General features: G+C 40.5%; 1 protein-coding gene across 1 annotated transcript in view; it reads left to right on the forward strand.

Annotated features, from left to right (window-relative positions):
• The first annotated feature begins 850 nt into the window (after nucleotides 1-850).
• ccdc3b (coiled-coil domain containing 3b) overlaps nucleotides 851-22,296 on the forward strand; it is a 32,433-nt gene continuing 10,987 nt past the window's right edge. The window contains exons 1-2 of the mRNA XM_017712184.2: nucleotides 851-1,264; nucleotides 21,605-21,779. Of these exons, the coding sequence (XP_017567673.2) occupies nucleotides 888-1,264; nucleotides 21,605-21,779 (552 nt within the window). The 5' untranslated portion in view covers nucleotides 851-887. The remainder of the gene's footprint in view (nucleotides 1,265-21,604; nucleotides 21,780-22,296) is intronic.

Consider the following 22,296-nt stretch of genomic DNA (forward strand, 5'->3'; position numbering starts at 1 on the left):
GTACAAGTGGATCAGACACAGCAGTGCTGCTGGAGTTTTTAAACACTGTGTCCGCTCACTGTCCACTCTGTTAGACATTTCTACCTTGTCAGTCCACCTTGTAGATGTAAAGTCAGAGACAATAGCTCATCTGCTGCTGCACAGTTTGTGTTGGTCGTCCTCTAGTCTTTCATCAGTGGTCACAAGACGCTGCCCACAGGACGCTGCCCACAGGACGCTGTTGTTTGGATATTTTTGGTTGGTGGACTATTCTCAGTCGAGCAGTGACACTGACACTTAAAAACACGTGATAACACCCACCACCATGCCAGTGTCACTGCAGTGCAGAGAATGATCCACCACCCAAATAGTACCTCCTCTGTGAGGGTCCGTGGGGGTCCTGACACTGAAGAACAGGGTAGATAGATAGATAGATAGATAGATAGATAGATAGATAGATAGATAGACAGACAGACAGACAGACAGACAGACAGACAGACAGACAGACAAATAGATAGATAGATAGATAGATAGATAGATAGATAGATAGATAGATAGATAGATAGATAGATAGATAGACAGACAGACAGACAGATAGATAGATAGATAGATAGATAGATAGATAGATAGATAGATAGATAGATAGATAGATAGATAGATAGATAGAAATTTGTACTTGATGATTCGTAATTCAGTAATTTGTACTAACAGCTCATATTTGGGTGTATTTGCCCTTCCCTGCTTGTAGGCTGCCCTACCCGCCTCGGAATGGGGGTGGGACGCTGGGGTAGGTGGGGTAATGATGGGGTAGGTGGGGTAATGAGGGGGCTGGGAGGGGGGCGTTGGATGTTGCACATCGCGCTCCGCACATGGTCCCCTACACCGGGCCGTGCTGTGTCTGCCGCGCGATGGCCGCTCGCGCGCTGCTGGCGCTGCTGCTGCTGACCGTGTCGTGGTGCGCGCGCGCCTCCTCGAGCTGCCAGCTCGCGCACGACTGGCGGCCGCAGAGCGAGGCGTGCCGCGCGGAGCTGGCCGAGATCATCGTGTTCGCGCGCGTGCTCGCCGTGCACAAGGAGCAGCCGTACAGCGTCTACAACTACCTGCCCTGGCAGGACGACGCGGGGGGGCTTTTCTTCTCGGCCGAGATCGAGCTGCTGTGCGACCAGGCGTGGGGCAGCATGCTGGAGGTGCCCGCGGGCTCGCGCTTCAACGTCACCGGCTTGGGCTACTTCCCCTGCTACTCATACAGCGTGGTGGAGAACAACAACTACTACTTCTTCCTGAGGTGAGGCTCAGTCTGGCGATGCTGCTGTGCACCAGTGCAGGCTTGTGATACCAGTGCAAGGGGAAGGGGAAAGTCCTCGGGCTCCTGTGTGCTCTGGCAGAGAGCTGATTAAACGCATTGTCCTCTATTCTTATAATAAACCATATTCATAAACCATATTCATGTGTCCAGTGCGCAGAAGCGCTTGTATGAGTTCTTGGCTTGCTGTACAGCATGAGCCTCTACACCATATAGCACCAGCACATGGGTTCTATTAGTTGCAACAATAGCTAAACCCGTTTTGGTGCTATGTAGAGCCCATTTTAAAAGGTTCTTTAAGTCATCAGTGTTCTGTACAGTTCTATACCAGGTTGCAGGTCTTGTGACACTAAATGAACGCATCCTATACAGGGAACAGACTTCACTCTGGCAATTTTCTCCATCCCAGTGCACACTTTCTATTGTTTGCTGACTTTCTGAGCATAATATTTTGCTAAATAAATAAACAAAACATACAGATTTGTGGGTGCCATTACTTTTGCACAGACCACGTTTTAAGGTGTATTTTTTTAAATGCAGCAAATCAACCGCCATTTTGCATTACAACGTGATTTCTGTGTACAAAACGTGCAAATTAACCACTGATGCCCAAACTTTTGCATAACCTTTGAAGAGCCACTTTTTTAAGGGTGTATGATGGTGACACTTACTGCCCACGTGCCACATGTATGACACGGGTTCTACATGGCTTATTACGTTCTGTAAAAGCTTTTGAAATCATTTTGGTCACCATATGGAACTCTGTATCCAGTCTGCAGTTTTGTTTCTAATGAAATTGATACTGCTTCACCCTGAGGTGAGGCACAGTCTAGTGATGTTGTTAGGCATGACGGGAGACTTGTGATAGCAATGCTAGAGGAAATCCTCGTGTTCTTCAACTATATGCACATACTCCAGCTTGCAGAGTAAGTCAAAAGAGCGAGACGTTTAGAGCATATTAAGTTACAGCGTACTAAACAAAAGCATGTTCCTTGGTAACATGATGGTAACGTAAGCAGGCTGCAGCATATCAACCATAATCCTAAAGCGCATTCATCTGTCTGCTGTGCACGGTTGCTCGTAAGTTATAGCTTATTAAAAACCATAAACATCTACACTCCAAAATGGAATCTAAATACTACCAAAACCATCCATGGCTTCCTTTGTGGTGCTAAGGAGTTGTTATGGTCCTACACATGATGTATGTATGTATATATATATATATATATATATATATATATATATATATATATACTCTTAAATATATCCTATATATCCTACAATGTCAATCTTGTAACAATAGAAGAACCCTTTTTGGTGCTATATAGAACCATCTAAAGCACATTCTCCATTAATCTGAAGATCCCTTTCATTTAGCAAAGAACCCATTAATCGTGCAAATAGTTCTTTGAGTGTTCTTTACTAAAGAACCCTTATATACATATATAGGCTTTACTGAAGAACCCTTGAAAACCCCCTTTTTTGAGGACACTCTTAAAACAAGGGGATTTTAGTCATGCCATATAAGAGCAACTTCTAGTGGCCTAAAGAACCATGTTTGAAAGACAGATGAAGTAGAAAAACTTTTGAAACTCTGAAACTCTTGAAACCTCTTCTACAAGGTTCTAAGACATCTAAGATTAGCAGAACCCTTTTGGTGCTATACAAAACCATTGTGCAAGAACCATATCCACAGGTTTTTCCTCAAAGAGAAGAAACATTTAACCATGCAAAGAACCACCGACTCATTCCAAAGGTTCTTTGTCCTGTCATAGTTCTATATATAACCAGTGCCTTTACTAAGGAACCCTTGAAGAACCACTTTTTTGAAAGAGAAGTCAAAAAACAAGGTGCCACAACTCATTCTTTAATGCCACGTTTGGTTCCCTAAAGAAATTTGGGTAACACTTTATTTGAAGGCTACCTACATAAGGGCTTTATGACGCATTCATAAGCACTGAATAATGTGTTTATGAAGCACTACTTGAACATTTATTAAGTGCTTATGTCGGTTCTCGCAACCTGACATAAGATGTTTTATGAAATAAATGACATTGTACTGACATAATAAGAATAAACATTGAACATATTTACAGCACTAAACATATTTAAACCCTGTACATAATTGCATCAATCACCTTATCTATGCCATGGAGCGATGGGGGGGTGGTTTCCAGGCATATTTCACCTGATATCAGTACAATGTCGTCTTAAGAATGCTGACATAAATAGTTATGTACAGTGTTTTAAATATGTTTAGTGCAGGTTCTGTACAGATAGCTTAGAAGTAGAATGCGTATTATATCAATTTCAGAATTAGTTATTGTATGATCACCTGCTAGGTTTGGCCCATTAATCGAATTTTACTTTCAGTTACGATTTTTACCTCCAGCGAAAATGAAAGTCCAGCGCACTCCTGTCCTATACAGTAGTGCTCTTTCACCCCTACTAAAAAAAAACAACTTTATTTGTATTTTATTAACTTTTACATAATTTATTTTGGTGTAATTAATACTTATTTACAATTTTTATACATCGTTAGTAGTTTTCAGTAGGTTGTTATGTAACTTAACACACATGTGTGTGTGTATACACACACACACACACACACACACACACACACACACGCACACACTCACCGGCCACGAGCTCTGTTCTGATTGGCTGCACTGCACTGTTCCTCATTCAAACAACACTCCTTAGAATGAAACAGGGGAGGCTAAACTGCTGTAGGCTGAAAATGCTGACACATATTTAAATGTGTCGGTTCTTGTGACTTGATTATAAAATCGGCTGTTTTTGCAGACGTGGACTGTAGTGTGGGCAGTACATTTTGAAACTTTATATAACTTTACATAACGTACGTATATTAATTCATACTCCTTTATTTCCTTCATTTATAAATGTTTATGTTCATACTGATAAACGTTCACTCAGCCGTTATGCACGATACTCTGTAATAGTGACCTAGACAGGTTCTATGCAGATGATATGAAGCTTAATATATTGTTTTCGGTCACTAAGCATCTCACATCCAGCTTATGATCATCTGTGATGGTGACCTGAACTGAATATATAAAAGCTTATTAAAGCTTTTCACTCTGCCACTGTACCATATCCACTGGCTTAAAGTTTTGCTTGAGTGCAGTCCAATTTAGCTCATTTTGGATATGATATATGTAAATGGATGAGGTCAGTGCTCTGTCTTTTGGACACGAAGCGTCCGAGACCTTATCATGCCCCATAATGACGCTACACTGCGAGTGAAAATAGTGTAATAATCGTAAAAGTTGGAGAACAGTAAGGTCAGACTTCATTAGCTGTATCTGGCCAGTTTGAGCCTTTGTTTCTATGTTTGGAGGGAGACTACAATCCAGCTGGCAGGAGAACCCTCAGCACATCACACTGCTAACCTGAACCAGCTGTGTGAGAGTATGACCATTCACCCTGATTCTGGAGGGGATGGGGGGGGGGTCAGTGTTTGTGTGTGTTCTGCGCCTTGTGCGTCTCTGCATGGTAAGCATAAGAATAAGTGCAGTGCTTGCAGTGATGACCAGGAGAGAGAGAGAGAGAGAGAGAGAGAGAGAGAGAGAGAGAGAGAGAGAGAGAGAGCGAGGGAAGGAAAGAGTTATTAATATAGAGAAGAAACTAGAAAGAAGAGGAGGACAGAGAAAGAGAAGAGGAAAAAGGGGGGAATTAGAAACAGGAGGGATGGAAAGAGAGAGAGAAAGGGAAGGAGAAAAAAGAGAAAGAGGAAAGAGTGAGGGAAAGAAGGAGACAGAGATGGAGAGAAAGCGGAAAGACTGAAGGGAAAAGTAAAGAGAAAAGAGGGGATAGAGTGAAAAGGGGAAAGACTGGGGGAAAGAGGGAGACAAAGGGAAGAGAGAGTAGGGGAGAAATTGAAGGAAAGAGAGAAAAGCAGAAAAAGAAAGACATGGAAAAAGTAAGAGGAACGAGTGAGTAAAAGAGTGAGAAGGGAAAACAGAAAAGGAAAGAAAGAAGAAAAGGGGAAACAGGAGGGGAAAGAAAGAAGAGGAAAGAGGGGGAAAAAGAAGGGGAAGGAGAGATAGAGAAAGAGAAGGGGGAAGGAGAGAAAGAGAAAAAGAAAGAGAAAGAAGGAAAATGAGTGATAGAGAGGGAAAGAGAAGAGGAAAGAGAGAAAGAGAAGGGGGAAGGAGAGGTAGAGAGAGAGAAAGAGGAGGGAGGAGAGATCGAGAGAAAGAAGGGGAAAGGAGAGATAGAGAAACAAAGAGAAGGGGGAGGAGAGATAAAGAGAAAGAAGGGGTAAGGAGAGAGAGAAAGAGAAGGGGGAAGGAGAGGTAGATGAAGAGAAGGGGGAGGAGAGATAAAGAGAGAAAGAGAAGGGGGAAGGAGAGAGAGAAAGAGAAAGGGGAAGGAGAGGTAGATGAAGAGAAGGGGGAGGAGAGATAAAGAGAGAAAGAGAAGGGGGAAGGAGAGAGAGAAAGAGAAGGAAAGATAGAGAGAGACAAAAGAGGAAAGAAAGAGAAGGAAGGAGAGGTAGAGAGAAAGAGAAGGGGGAGGTGAGATAGAGAGAGAGAAAGAGAAGAGAGACAGAAGGGGAAAGGAGAGAAAAAGAGAAGGGGAAGGAGAGAGAGAGAAAGAGAAGGGGGAAGGAAAGATAGAGAGAGAGACAGAGAAGAGGAAAGAAAGAGAAGGAAGGAGAGGTAGAGAGAGAAAGAGAAGGGGGAAGGTGAGATAGAGAGAAAGAGAAGAGAAGGGGAAGGAGAGAGAAGGAGAAGGGGAAGGAGAGAGAGATAAAGAAAGAAAAGGAAAGAGAGAAAGAGAAGGGGAAGGCGAGAGAGAGAGAGAGAGAGGAGGGAAAGAGATGAGTGAGGGAAGAAGAAAGGGAGTCTGTAAATACTTGAATAAGTTACTGATGTTTTGTGTTTGTATGTGCGTAAGAGTTCTGCTTCTTCTATGTCTTTCCATGTGAAGCATAAGCAAGTTTGTGCAATGCTTGGAGCGATGACCAGGAGAGAGAGAGGGAGAGAGGGAGAGAGAGGGAGAGAGAGGGAGAGAGCGAGAGAGAGAGAGAGAGAGAGAGAGAGAGAGAGGGAGAAATCAAGCAACATCCTGATATTGTCTCTGTTAATTTAACTGTTGTAAGAATCAGAAAAAAACAAATACATACACTTTATTAATTTGGCCGTCTCTTCGCAGTGACAGAGATACGGTTTGCACAGGCCTGCTGGATGAGTTTCATGTTTTGGTAGTGTAAGCCTTGTATCTCTTGACAACCAGCCTGTTTTAGTTGTGTTCCCTGTGTTGCCCCTACGGCCTAATCAATTCAACTGAGCAATGTTCTCACTCTCACTCTTCTTACAGTTTTCTGTGGCAAGCAGCAGACAGCAGACTACATATGAGGAGCCACTTTATATATGACTGCTAAACAGCCACTGTACTGTAAAAATCAGACGCATCTTCGCCTGAAGTTTGTAAACAATCGCTCTATACTCTACAAGGTTCCTGCATGATTATTGGCTTGTGATGTACAGTCCTAGTGAAAGAAACATTTGATAAGGGACTTTATTTGGAGGTTCTTTAAACATCTCTAAATGTTCTTCAGGGAACCAGGATACTGGGATTGCTCCAAAGAACCCTTATTGCTCTTTTTGGCACCTTTATTTTTAAAAATGGATGGATATGTATGTCAAAACATTCCTGAGCTTTATGACTTCAGGTTTTGCACAAGCCAAGTACTCAAGCTATTGAGGACATGTTGAAGGACATTCCAAGTCCCATATGCCTTTTCCTCTCTCCATTTCAGCTGCACGGAACTGACACCATGAAATATACAGTAGTATATTCATAGAGTTTAAACCAGGTCACTGTGGCAGGAAGCACAGTCATGAGAGCGAAGGGGGAGACTAAGGGAAGAGGGCTGATTAGTTGAACACTGGTCTGAAATTACAGAAATGTAACAGGGCAATGTATATCCAGCGCAGATAAACGAGTGGTAATGGAATCAGGCTGTTCTACACTGAGCGCCTATTATCAAAATGCACCAGGCAGTGAAAATACATGCTAAATGGGCAACTCCACTGTTTTTTCCAAAATTCTGTATAACTAAATGTTTGAGGTGTAAACCAAGTCATTCAGAGTAGTGTGGTGGGAAATGCTCTGTTCTAGAGAAACTTACTGAGTCACATTTGTTCATAGTGGAGGTGATAGGAACCAGACGGCTGAAGAGTTTCATGTCTCTAAAAGCTCCTTCACTTCATGTACTTCACCTCGTACCTTTTAGCTCAAAAACAGTGAGGGAGTGAAGAGCTAGGTGGCTGATACCAAACATGATTCAAATAATGATTTGCATAGGTAAAGTATAAAGAAGCTCAGGATTGATGTTTACTGGCACTCTCTGCGATGCTTTCTGTGTTTCTGTATTTGGCTGCTTCCAAATAACTGATTGAAACTTCCATTCCTATCCACGTTCCTTAATTTTGCCTGATCTTCTGTCTATGTTGATCCACTGTCTAGCCAGCATATTTAATGAACCCATAGCAAATAGGAATAGAAATTTACATCAGCTATTAAGACGCAGTCTTGATCAGTTTCCCAATCCCAGTCCTGGTGACTCTGTGCTCTATGCACATTTATGTGCTTTCTCTCATCAAGCACACCTGATTCAACTCATTATCTAATTAACAAGTATCTTGTTGGCTTGGCCAGGTTTGTAGAGGAGAGAAACCACAAAAATGTTCAAAGCAAAGGGTCACCGGGGCTGGGATTGGGAACCCCTGGCCTAGATGACTGATTCAACCTGCCAGAGTGGTGGATCACCCACAAGACGCGGCATCATGGCATCACATTGCCAAACGTTATGTTATATCCACATAGATTGTGACAACAGCAAGCTAACAATGCAGAACAAACACTGACTGGCCAGCTAGCCTGTTAGTTGGTAAGCAGCAAATTACCAACATTATTCATTAAGCTTTGCAAAGCTCACACTCTGAAATCCTGCTTTACCAAGCTTTCAAAACTGGAGGATCTCCTATCTCAACTACCCAGCAGAGCATCCGATGGTCTAGTTTCTTGCCCATGATATCAAATCAAACTTATGTCCTTTGACATCATCACATGATACATTATCAGCTGATTATTGAATAGTGTTCAAATTAATTAAAAAAGACTTCATTCAAGTGACATTCAGTTTCATAAAAGCCTCTAGCTGAATGTTGGGTAAAAGTTTCACCACATACTGCCAGCCTTAATAAAGCCAGATTAGATGACATCTGAGTTTGTTCTGCCAAATGACAGTAGGATCTGGGCATGTTGCACCACTGAAATTACACCAGCCATCATATTTTAGGGAGAACTTTTTCCAAAATGCGAATTCTTTTTGCAAATCAAATAAACACAGGTCAGTGTCCAGGCAGGATTCCCTCAGTGTCCAGATCACATTCATATATTCTAACAGAACCCAAGTTGGCTGGAATTGAGACCTGAGCAGCTGTCTAGAGCGAAAGTGTGAGAGACCTGAGGGGACCAATTATGGTATGTTTCTAGCGGTGGGCAATGCGGCCTTACTATCAGGTTTGGAATAATGGGAATTACCTACCAGAAAGGTTTGGAATCAAAATCTACATCCCCCTACAGCATAAACAAATGTTCAGCTCTGTCTGCCAACCAACAGATCAGTCCCTATTTCCAAGCTTTATGTGCAGACAACTGGCCCTAGTATTACTGTCCTCATGTGCAGAGAGACAATGTGCATTTGTGCCACAGCCCCCACTTCAGCAACCCTGCACTGCACCACAACCTTGTGTTTAGAGAAATGAGCTTGTGCAGACAGGTTTAGGCTGAGCCTCACCCACCCCGTTGTCCTCTTCTTTTTCATCACCCTGCAGATAACTAACGCTGAACTGGCTTTATACCTCCTTCAAAGACATTCCAGGCCACAGCACATCCAGCAGTCCCATATGCAAGTCCTGGGCCAAGCAAAACAGCCATGCTGTTGAGGTGAACATGGAGGGGGTCGATGTTGTAAGGTGACTGAAATGACGACTGCTTTTCTCATCATTTCTGGGCCCTTTCCCTGAGCCAAGTCTAGTCTAAGCACTATAAAATGAAAAGCTGGGGAGATTCTATTCTTGTATGATTTGACAGGCCAGCTCATGCAGGAATGAAGTATCTATGTAATTTCTTCAAATTTCACTTTCTTTTGCTTGGAAATGTCATAGCTTGGATGGCACTTAACTTAATAACCAGGGCAACTACCGAGGGGGTATTTAACAAAGCAGGATTTGTCATTACAGTTGAATAATTTAAGCCCAAAATCAGCATTGTCCAATAGACTGTCCAACATTCCTGTGCTCTCTTTCTGGCTGTTTATATAATTTAAATGTCAGCAGCGTTGGGAGTTTTTAAACCTCATTATACACACGGTATTAATACACACAGGGTCAGAAGGAAGGTCCAGCTTGATATTTGGGTCTCAAATTTAAAATCAACATCATACTAATGAGGATATGATGACAATAGTAGATAATTCACCTACTTCCTCAGAAGACATGTCCTGCACTCAGTAAACTTTGGACTGACTTTAAAAGTGCTAGCAAACATCAGATTCTTCCATTAGGGGACTGCCTACTGAAGCATTCTTCATTGAACCGAAAGTAGTTCTTCTCTGAAGACATCTTTCATTTTAAGAGTGGGGCTTCCAGCTAGATTCCACAAGATACTAACTCACTAAGATCACAGTCGAAATGTACCCCATCTGAAGGTCTGAAGCAAACTGGTATTACAAAATGTTCTTCCACATGTCGTGTGCAATTACACATTTCCACCAGAGATGTCTCCAAATCCTCATATTTTACATAGTGTAGCTTTATCTGAAAGAATGGGAACTGTGTTAAAATCCATTAAAAGAGGGCGTATGGAGCTAAAAATGTGCTACTAAAGTCAAAGGAATCAGAAATTTACACTAAAGTAATAAATGCAGAGATCTTAACTCTGTTTATGGTGTCACAGCTAATGGGTGATACTGGTTCCTTCACAAAGATAAACTAGCATAGTTGAGGACAGTTTAATTTTACAATGATATTAATTTGAATAAAAATGGGATTTTTGATAAGCAGAAAATCAAAACTATTGGGAAATGAAAATTCCAAATGAAACTTACAGAGTGAAATGAATGGTTTTCCTCCTGGACATGAAACTGAGAAAGAGTACAAGTATTAAATTTAAGTAGTAGAAATGTTTAAGGTTAGTAAAGAAGTATAATTACTTAAAGCTCCTGTCAACACGGTTTCAAATGTTACATTTTTTGTTTTAATGGTAAAGATAAAGTAAAATAAAGAGGAATGCAAGTTGCTGATGTATACGTATTGCTAGCTATGATTGGTCATTTGGCAGACCTGACATCATCTGCATCAAATTTAGCCCTCAAACTGAAGAAACTGTTCCATAATATAATTTTCCCCTTTAACTCTATTATCAGATTAACTAGGACACTGTTGGCCCTCATGTGTGAACTGTTGAGCTGCTAGTGAGCAATGATGAGTGAAAGAGGAGGACTGAGAACACCCTGCTATGAAAACAATATACATGTACACTACTTTTCTTGATATCAAAAAAATGGTATACAACTTGTATGCATATATTTCCATGTAATTATCCTCCATCAATGTTATTGAAAATGAAAATGCATAGTTCAGTTGAGGGACCTCTAAAAAGTTGTATTTTATGGCTTCAGGGAAAAAAGGTTCTAGCAACAGCACTTTAAGAACACTGTCCCAGTCTTTGACCTCCTGATTTTCCAAGGACGCAGTATTCTGACCTCATAAAGAGGCCGCTTTCAGTAAGTACACCAAGATGGATCCTCGTAACTTCCAGCATGCTTTAGTTTGTAAACAAGCCTAAAGGGTCAACTGATGTAAACAATCAGAAAGCGGTACACAAAGCAGTCCAAAGACATGCCATCAAGAGCTTTTAAAGCCAGCCTTAAATCGCCCCTTTAGTCAACCCCCCCTAAGGTGAGTCTCAGGGGAGCCTGTGGAATGGCAGACTGCATTGTTCTCATCACTTCACACTGCTGCCTTGCAGGTGCTGAATCAGCAAACAACTTTTGAAACATTTCCAGTTCTGTCTCTCTCTCTCTCCAGCCTTTACTTCCTCCCCCTCCTTTGGTGGGTTTCCGCGTTTCCTGTGGAACGTTCCAAACGACAGTCGGCAGAGTCTGCCCCCAATCAATCACCACTCTACGTCTCGAGACAGCCCCCACGAGAGAGGGGGGGGGGGGTTTGGTACACATCTAGAACAAGACATATGTTCAGCACAGCTGTAGTTTCTCTCTATTTTCCTGCCATTGTTTAAGAACAGGGTTTCAGAGTGACCGAGTGCTTCTAGTGAAAAGTGTGTCTTAACCACAGTAACTGAAATTTTATGCAGGCTATATATTTTTTTCTACACATAATTAATCATACAGTGATACTGCTATCCAGCTTGTGTTGCATGACACCCAAAACAGCCAATCAAAATGCTGATAATGTATCATGATAATATCAAATGACATAAATTCAAATTTTACCAGTTCAGTGTGTAAGACAATTGCAATACAAGGCCTTGATTTTAGGCTTAGTTTTACATTTAGACAGTTTCCTACGGCTAGCTAACAATAATTCTAGCTGTTTACATAGCTGCTTGTTTATTCTTCTTTAGCCTTTTGTAGCCTGCTGCTATTTTATTGATAGATAAAAGACAGATATATAGATATAGACAAGAACGGCACTGACAGCTGGAAAAATTACTATTAAACAAAGGCTATAAACGTGCGCTGAGGCTATAAATATGTAAATAACACTTTGGATGACTTTATATAGCAAAAATGTTATGATGTGCCAAAAAATATGAGCTCTTAATGTGGTAGAGTACTGGACTGGTCAAACGTGTTGTTTTTGAATTGCTTCATGTAAATGTCAAGTTGCATGGAAATTAGGTTGCATACAACTCACAACATGCAATTATCTAATTGTCTAAGCTGCTTATCCTTCTGGGTTATGTGGTGGGGAGGGTTGCTGGAGCCTACCGCAGCAGTCATTGGGCTGAATGCATAAAACACAATGGACAGGTTGCCAGTTCATTGCAGCAATGCAACATAATTTCCATAATGCATGCAACTCCACATGCAATGCAATATAATTTCCTTAATGCATGCAACTCAACATGCAATGCAACACAATTTCCTTAATGCAAGGAAGGGGCAGTCGTGGGCTGGAGGTTAAGGATCTGGCCCTGTGACCGGAAGGTTGCCGGTTCAATCCCCAGCGCCGACAGTCCATGACTGAGGTGTCCTTGAGCAAGACACCTAACCCCCAATTGCTCCCCGGGTGCCGTGGATAGGGCTGCCCACCGATCCGGGCAAGTCTGCTCACTGCCCCCTAGTGTGTGTGTGTGTTCACTAGTGTGTATGGGTTAAATGCGGAGATGGAATTTCCCCGTTTGTGGGATCAAAACAGTATCACTCACTCACTTACTTACTTACTTACTTACATGCAACTCAACATGCAATACAACACAATTTCCTAAATGCATGCAACTTAACATGCAATATAATATCCATAATACATGCAACTCGACATGCTTGTGCTAGCCATGAAAAACACAGGCAGGTATGCCCCCTTTGATAGTCAGTAAATAACTGTATAGTGATACCTTTAGAAATAAGTACCTGGATAGTTTAAAATAGATAGTGACACAATCTGTTCTTCAGACTGGATTGGAAACTAGGCCAAGACACTGAGGTGTCTTCTTTGGGTGCTTTCACCCCTACCTTGTTTGAACCCTGCTGGTGGGAACGCATTTTTACGATGGTCTGCACACAATGAGGGAATTCAACATGAAAGCATGCTTTTCAGTGTACTGTGCATATAATCTGCTTGTTTTAACATTTAACTCTTTACAGATGTTCATATCGTTCTTTCTCCATGAGCTGCTGTTAATATGGGCAGATAAGCAGTCGGCATTTGATTTTGGCACATGGAATACCAAAAAGTATTTTTGAAAGGTGGCGCCAGGCATTGGTTAAATTCAAATGGATGCATAATTAAGAAGTAGAGATATGGTAAGGTTTTTTACTACTCATATATCTACACATTGAATATAGATTTTTCTGCAATATATGGGTGCGATAATACAAGTGGTTGGTTCTTTAAAAAAGCCTTTTTGTAAATGTGATATGTGAGTATGAAGAAACCTTCAGAAGTTTTACAGCTTTTTTCCATAACCATAAATCCAAGGCAAGAACCAAATTAGTGTGAGCTTAGAAAGAATTGTCACATTCATACTTAGTTGCAAGTCTATGGCCCAGACCCAGATGTTGGAAAGTGTTCCTAATTGTGCTCTGCCAAAATTGTACTGCAGCTATTTTCAGTTCCTTTTTTTTATTGGAGGGGGGATCTTCAGTCTTGTCTTCAGTTTGTCTAAGGTTTCTGGTAGGGTGATTGATGCACCCAGTCAAAGACAATCCACTTTTTGGCCCATCCAATGACATCCGAGACATTTGGTTTACTCATTTACTGCAGCTCACACTTCTTTGGTCCTCATGTTGAGAGACGAAAGCAAAAGGCTCCAGATGCAAAATGCCCCATCTAGAATTAACTCCAAACGTTTTGTTAGCTCTTTTGCACATTAACTAGTGATGCACCAGAACACAGCTGGCCAAAAAGTAACTGAGCGGCCAATTACTCAATGACTTTATTGTTTCACAAAAGCATGTACACGTAAATTAAAGCTGACAGTTTGCACTTTAACCTTGTTTCATTTCAAAACAGCTAAATTTGTGTCACTTTCAGCTTATGGACAGAACTGTATGTATGCAGAGCTCCTTAAACCAATGACTTGCCAAGAGAACAGAGCACGAGGCATATTATTAGTGCTCTGAATGTGTGCATGCATATTACAAACCCAAACCTTGAACCAAGCTTGCAGCTGGTTCCAGTTTCGCAGGACAAATCTCACAAGTCAAATCATCAAAAGTTGAGAAACCGGAGACACACAGCATGGAAATGTTAATCAAAACAGAATGGGTTCTCAGCTAAACATGTTCTACCAGCCAGGACCTTCCAAGAAAAGGTTCAGGGTTTTTTGTTTGAGAGTGGGGTGAAAGGGCACCGCGGGATGATGAGTGAAAAGTGAGGGATAGTGATGGGGTACACTTCGACCGTGATAGAGTTAGTATCTTGTGGAATCTAGCTGGAAGCCCCACTCTTAAAATGAAAGATGTCTTCAGAGAAGAACTACTTTCGGTTCAATGAAGAATGCTTCAGTAGACAGTTCTTCAAAAGCTCAACTGAAACCACTCCATTTCTTTTAAGTTCTTTAGGTCAGTAGTCCTCAGGGACCCCCGAACGGTCTACATTTTTGGTCTAGGTTGCAAATTAGAGCGAAAATCTGAACCGTCTGGGGTTCAAGCACAGTTATTTAGGGATCTGTAGTCTCTTAAGACGTGATCTTGTAACAAGAACATTTGGGGGCAACCATGAGAAATGTGGGTGGGAACATGAACTTATTAGGATGGGAACACAAAGAACAAGTCCATGGATGGAAAATAAGTTGTCAGCATGACTGAAAGTTCCTCCTGTCAAGCATGTTGATCCATGGAGAACATATTACATGTGGTAAACATAAACATTACCTGTTGCCAATGAAAAACAGCTCCATTTAAACAGACTATGCTGAGCTTTAGAAGGCATCACTGGGCTACTGATAAAAGTTGATGACTGGTTACCACCAGATGTGGTCATCCCAACATGTGTAGCAGAGGATAAACAATCCAAACCACACACAAAAAATCTTGTATATAACCACAATTCATGTTTTATCCAAATACCAAATGATTCCAAACCCAGTCTGCACCTGCAGACACTCACCTTTAAAGTATACTTAACTCTTAGCCAGTGTATGTGTTTGCTAAATATTTACCATCCGCCCATAATGAACCCTTTGGTACATAGCAAAGAAACACTGACCTTGATGAACCTACTGAATTCCATAAATAACATTCCCTCTCTTTCCCGTCACCTCACTTCCTTTGTGTGCCTCTCTTGCTCACTGTTTTGTGCACATTATTCCATTTTTTCCTAAATGTGACACAGATACTTTTCTCAGAGCAGTGTTCAAAGAGATATGAGCTACTTTTGTATGCCAAATATGTACTGTATATGCTAATTTATGAATGTATGTACCTCCTAGATGGGATGCATATCTCAGAAATGACCATATGACTGGAAAGGCTTGATACAATGATTTAAAGTAATGCTGCATAATATGGGTATAAAATGTGATGCTCAATAAAGCTGTTTAACATCAAGATGACAGTATTAGAAGCAAAATATTTTGATTACAAGTAGTTAGGTCATTCAGACTGCAGTCCTGGAGACTCAGTGTCCAGTACAGTTTGGCTGACACTCTTAGCCAGAGCGACTTACAATTTGATCATTTTTACATAAGTAGGCCAAGGCAGTGTTAGGAGTCTTGCCCAAGGACTCTTATTGGTATAGTGTAGGGTGTTTGCCCAGGTGGGGATTGAACCCCAGTCTATAGCGTAGAAGGCAGAGGTGTTAACCCCTACAGTATCCCAACCATTTACCTGCTTAATATGCTTCATTACACTTATCTTTTAATTGGAAGATTAAGTGGGTGTGTTTGAGCAGGGAGACCTACAAACTGTGCTACACAGTGGTCCTCCAGCACTGGAGTTGTGCACCCCTGTTTTAGCTGTACAATTCTCACTCTTCATTGGGGAGTGCAAGGACAGGGAGGCTCTTTTTAGGCTTCGAACACTATAATCCAATGTGATTACATCCCTCTAGTACTATGCATGTGAGATAACATGATCTGTTCTGTCACTGCAACACTTAGTGATGTGTTTATGGTTAAAAGATGTTCAGTAGAGGCAATGATGTATACTGGTATACTGGTATAGTAAGTAAAGTAAAATTTATTTATTCAGCACTTTTCACAGACACAAGTCACAAAGTGCTTTACAAAACATAACACAATATAAAATATACAACATGACACAGTACAAAAGATTTAAAACAAAAATAGGACTTGCAATGCCTTAGCTTCTGTGACCATTATCTAAATGCCTGCTTAAAAAGGTAGGTCTTTAGTTGCTTTTTGAAAGACTCCACAGAATCAATTGATCTTAAAAACGACCTCAAACGCTCGATCTCCACAAGTCTGTAATCGAGAACTTGGGACAGACAGTAAATTTAAATCACTCGACCTAAGAGAACGTGTTGATACGTATGGATGAAGCAGATCAACCACATATATAGGAGCCTGACCATGTAATGCTCTGTAAGTAAGTGTAAGGATTTTAAACTGAATCCAATATTCAACAGGAAGCCAGTGTAACGAAACTAACAGTATACTGGCAATAGCGTCTATACCAGTAAAGCATGTGGCCTACCAAGTGGTATTCATATAAGGATCACTATACTTAGATATGTGAGATGATTGTGTCTTCACATCATAAGAAGAATTTTCCGTATTAGCCGATAATCGCTCATGTGGAGAAGCGGTGCAGAGGCGAGGGAACATGAATGCCTGGCATGAATTTATGATGCATTCAGCAAAACCAGCTACTATATATTCTTTCTTAACATTTATCATATATTAACAACAACGGTTGTATCCAAAGGCTTCTATTGATTCTATTGCAGTTTAGGCTATATTATTTCTGGCTTAGAAAGAGATGAAACTTCAAAATATTACATAAAGAAACACGTGAGTGTTCAGATTATTGGGGCGAACTCTACATGTTTCTTTGTTTTTATTTCTTGGTGCGTGTTGATCATGCACATGATGTTATTCATTTGGAAAATGTGTGCATGCAGATCGTTTCAGACTAGAGGCCTGTTCACAATAATGACAGATAGGGGCCATTCACAAATATCAATGTGAACCATCAAGAGCAATTTGAGCAAAACTTTGGAATGCTGCAGCAGAGAATGTAATGTGAACTCTTGCCAGTGAAGATTTATCAGTATTTCAGCTTGAGCTTCAACATCTTTTACATGTATGTGGATTCTTAAATTCCTCTCCTAATGACCTTATTCAGTGTAAATTAGTAGCACATGTTCTTACCTGCATGTGTGTATGTGTGTGTAGTAACAGTGGGAAGAAACACTATTTCATTCCTGGGTATCATCTAAACTTTTGACAGTTCATAGCCATGCTTTATGAACCCCAGCACTGTCTTGGACAGAGTTATAGAAGACTGGAGAATTTTTTTTAAACAAAACTAGAATCAGCTCTTCACCTACTACAACTAAAGACTCCATTCGTGGATTCTGGTCAGTTGGCTGAATCCAAAACTGCTCCCTGTAGTGTACCATGTAGAACATACGCTAAAGGTTTTTAGTGCGCTATAGATACATTGGGAGCCATTTGGGGTTCAGCCTGAGCTTTCGTCAGCCAGGCTATGGATTACTGGCTTTAAAGAACACAAAGATTTTACTCCGGAGCTTTTGATGCTCCTCCACAGAGCTCCAAGGGGATCAGGATGGATGAACTGCGGGGTTTTGTGTGCCAAAATCAACACCTCCACCAAAACACTTCCACAAAATGTATAGTCATCCAAAGAGAGTGTAAAAAAGCGGGAGGTCATGCAAGAGCCAGGTGAACTAAGATACCTGATATGGGCAAAATCCTATATTTTAATTATAACACTGTATATTGTATTTACATAAAAAAAACATTAGTCTACAATATGTTGGACAAAATTATTTAGTTGGATCATGAGATTGCCTTGACTTAGCCAGACTTCCACTAAAATACTCAACTAGAGTGTCTAAGGTTGGTCAATGAACCATCTAACCTAAGCACATTTGATTAACCCCTTAAAATCTCTTATCAAATACTAAGGCTTATAATTCAGTAACTACAAGGACTTCAATGCAAACTGGTTAGCTTAGGTTATAGAAGCGTGTAATAAAACTTGAGGCCCACTAATTCGCCCTGGCTATGTAAAGGGGTTAAAGGTGGTGAAATTTGACTGCCTTTAATGACTTACGAATTGCTCTGAGTCTGATTTGTGAAATTTTCATACAATGTTAAAATGAGATTTGAGCGCAAATGATGAATCAGCTTCAGTGCATGAAATCAAGCGCAAGTCTACCAGTGTCTCATTTACAAATCATCTACATGAGGAACATGGAACATCTACATGAAAGACAATGTGGAACATGGAATAGATGCAACAGTTGCAGCATTTAGATTTATTTTTGGTATTATAGATGATATTGATAGTTAACCACAAGTCAAGCATTTTCTTCAGCTTGTTAAACTATTATACCTAAATTTACACACACCATAACTAGACGTGATTTACAGTAGACCATACAGACATACAGATATAAAGCTAACTGGACAGGTCAGTTCTGGAGCATGGTTCCTTCCGACTAATGTCAGATACAATGCACATTAAAAAGATAATGTGAACCAACAAACAACACAATCAGATTTGAACAGTAATTCAGATTTCAGCCCTTTGTATTGTAAAGGTCATTTTTGTGATAATCATTGCATAACAACATACCATGCAGCCCTAATGCACTGTGATTTCCTTTGTCTTATTGACTAGCATTGTATTATACTGTAAATGTCTTCAGATAAAGTTGGCATAAGATTCTCAAAGAAACATAATATTGACTCAATTGTTGCAATAACACTTCAGGCATTAGTGCATAAATCCTCTTACAGGAACACTGGGGAATCCCCCAACTCACGTTCATTTTCCTGCCCTCTACGATAGCTCACACCATTACATTTGCACTTCTCAGATATTAGCAAACGACTTGAATAGAAAAACCATACATTTCCTTCCTTTCAGTCACTTTGTAATCATTGAGCTCAAGCCATTAAGCCATTCCCTGTCATCTAGGAGAGTCCAAACATGGATCTGGGAGTTAAAATACAAGGCCGATTTTTTTCCCTCTGGCTGCTTGTGGCTGCCTGCCAAAACTCACAGGGGGAATAAAAAGAGTCCAACCTTAATCGAGAGGCAAAACAAAAAAGAACTTCTCCTTTCCCAGCCTTGTGCCAGTGTAACCATGGTTTTAGTATTAATATTTCTCCAGCCACTCTCAGAACTTTGATAACGGACTTTCCTCATTTCCCCACTGCTGGGAAAGAGTGGATGTGTATGTTCAGAAGTTTCAGAAGAACAGCAAAGTCCTGCCAATCATGATTTATGAGCTACGGGCTCTCCCAGGAATAAGAAAGAGCGACAAAGAAGTGTGTGTGTGTGTGTGTGTGTGTGTGTGTTTCAGGAAATGAGACCCTAAAATATAATTGTCTTTGACACATAATGACATAACTTGTTAATATAATTGATATTTAGCCTGCGGTTTTCTTTTTCATTAGTGACCTAATGATTTCTAGAAGCCTTATGCAAGACTTTCCAAGCAGGTGCCACCATTCATTTATTTAATTGAAAATGTAGTGGTGAAAATGTTGAAGGTGAAATGTAGAAGGTGAAAATCAAAGAAAAATAAGTGAAAAGAAGGAGAGGGTCCCTAAAATTAGATATAGAGAAAAGCAGAGTCCTAACCAACACCACCACATAAACTTAAAGCTTTCAGCTTTGAGAGAAAAGAGACAATCAAGCTCCACTCTTTCTTCAGATAGGAAAAAATCTCATTTCTATCATTCCTCCCACTCTGAGAAGACAACTCAGCGCCATGGGTCTGAAAGGATGTGTAGCTGTCAAGAAGATCTTACTGAGAAAAGAAAAGAACCTCCAGACCTCAACATCACTGAATGTGTTTAGGATTACTTGGTTCATGACAAGCAGAACATGCAACCAACTCCTAAGACTGAACTTTGGAAGTGTGGAAAAATATCCTTGCAGATATCTTTGAAATAGTGAAAGCAAGTCTCCTGAAAAAGGTGAAAGCTATAATAAAGTCAGAGTGTGGACACACTCGATAATGAAAAGAGTGTTTTATATTGTTGTAGCGGCTGAGAGGTATTGTTGTAGAGGTTTTTAAATGAAAGTTGGCAACTTAAACCTGTTTACCAAAAAAGTAAGCTTTTTAATATACAGTGTAATGAGGTGTAAATGGGGTAAAAACATTTCTATAGGATGGTGGTCTCCAACCCTGTTCCTGAAGAGCTACCTTCCTGCACCTCTTCCCAGGTCCCTGATTGGCTGGATCAGATGTATTAGAGTTAAGAAAGGGGATGGAGCAGATTATTGGATATAGGTTGGAACTGAACTCTGCAGGAAGGTAGGTCTCCAGGAACAGGGTTGGAGACCACTGACATAGAATGGTAGTAGTTGTTAATGAGAATAAAACTGATCAGTTGACCCTTGGATTGTACACATTTCTCAAGAGGGATAACTTGCATCTCTTATCCATTGTCCAAAAAAGTTTTTCCAAATTAGTAAAATTAAGCTCTTTGCTGTAAGAGAGCATGGCTTTGCCACTGAACAGAGAGGCATTCTTTAGTGACACCAAACGAGCCAATGAGGGAATTAGTGGGTTCTATGTTGTGGTAGGTTCTATATTGTGGTGACTTGTGTGGTTAACCAGCTTATTTGCATATCCTTAATTGCGGAAGCCTATGTTATGGTGTCAAACTGTCCATCTTAACCCCTTAAATGGCCAGGGCCCACTGGCAGGCCCAAAGTCTTATTACACACTTCTATAATTCTATAAGAATAAGAATAACTCAGCAAGTTTGCATTGAAGTCCCTATATTCATTTAACTTCTTTATATCTATTGTTTTAATTATGTTTTACATTTTTTTTAATTTACATACATTTTATTTTATTTACATTAATTACATTTTTCTGTATTTTATAATTTGTAAAGCACTTTGAATGACCATTGTGTATGAAAGGTGCTATATAAATAAACTTGCCTTGCCTTGCCTTGCCTATAGTTCCTTAATAATAAGCCTTAGTATGTAATAAGCCTGTGATTTTAAGGGGTTAATTAGCCATGTTTGGCACTGATATTATGCACTATGATACAAAGTTGTGTGTATATCTGAGCTGGCCAGTGAGCTTGGTTGGCATTCTTTAATTAGTTCATGTAAAGACCATCATGATTTACCATTCATGGGATGTTTAATATATTAAACCCACTGTTTAAACCTGAGTAACAGTTCTCTGGTCAGCAGTGTATTAAAAAATATGCAACTGCAATAATAAGTGCAAAATATCATAAAAGTTATCATTTTAAGATCTTACTGAGTGCAGATAGATTCATGTTGGCCCATTGAAATGGGGGGTAGTTGTTTAGAATTAATGTGTTCTTTATTGTTTTTCTTCTCTGTTGAAGGATGGATGAAAACTACAGCATTATTCCTCATGGAGTGAACTTCCAGGACCCCATCTTCCCCGACACACCCGAGAACCACCGCATGTTCGCCAGCCTTTTCCAGTTCTCCAACTGCACAGCCGGAACCCAGGTCCACATGTACACTCCTGAGTGGGAGGCCCAAGAGGACAGTCGGGTAAGCAATCGCTGCCTGACCTACAATTACTGACCTTTACGTTCAGCACACAGGCTGTAATAAAATGGTCTTGTTGAGTTTACTTTCAATGCTATCTCTGTAATCTACTTTGAGCAAGATTTTAGATGCTTAAACTTGTGATGCCTTTGGGAGAGCATTATGTCATTGTAAGCACCTATTAAGTGCAGTATACTCATTATCATCAAAGCTAAGACCATATGAAAAATGCAGGCTATCCAGGTGGGGCATTCATATATTATAATATACAGTGATATTTAAACGACTGAACACCCTCAAGAGGGATAAAACTTGTAGAACTTGAACTCAGACAGTAGCTCTATTATTGGGCTGAGATCTTGCCTTTTGCCTCCTCACAGAAATGGATCTTGAAGAGCACCCATGTCAAAGACAATTAAGATACATGCCCACCAAGGAGGTACAGTTTAAGGGGAAAAGGGGTGGGTGATGAGGTCAGACAAATTCATTTTTTTATATGAAAATTGGCTATTCTCTATCA

Source organism: Pygocentrus nattereri, chromosome 21 (assembly GCF_015220715.1).
Source record: "Pygocentrus nattereri isolate fPygNat1 chromosome 21, fPygNat1.pri, whole genome shotgun sequence".
Lineage (NCBI taxonomy): Eukaryota > Metazoa > Chordata > Actinopteri > Characiformes > Serrasalmidae > Pygocentrus > Pygocentrus nattereri.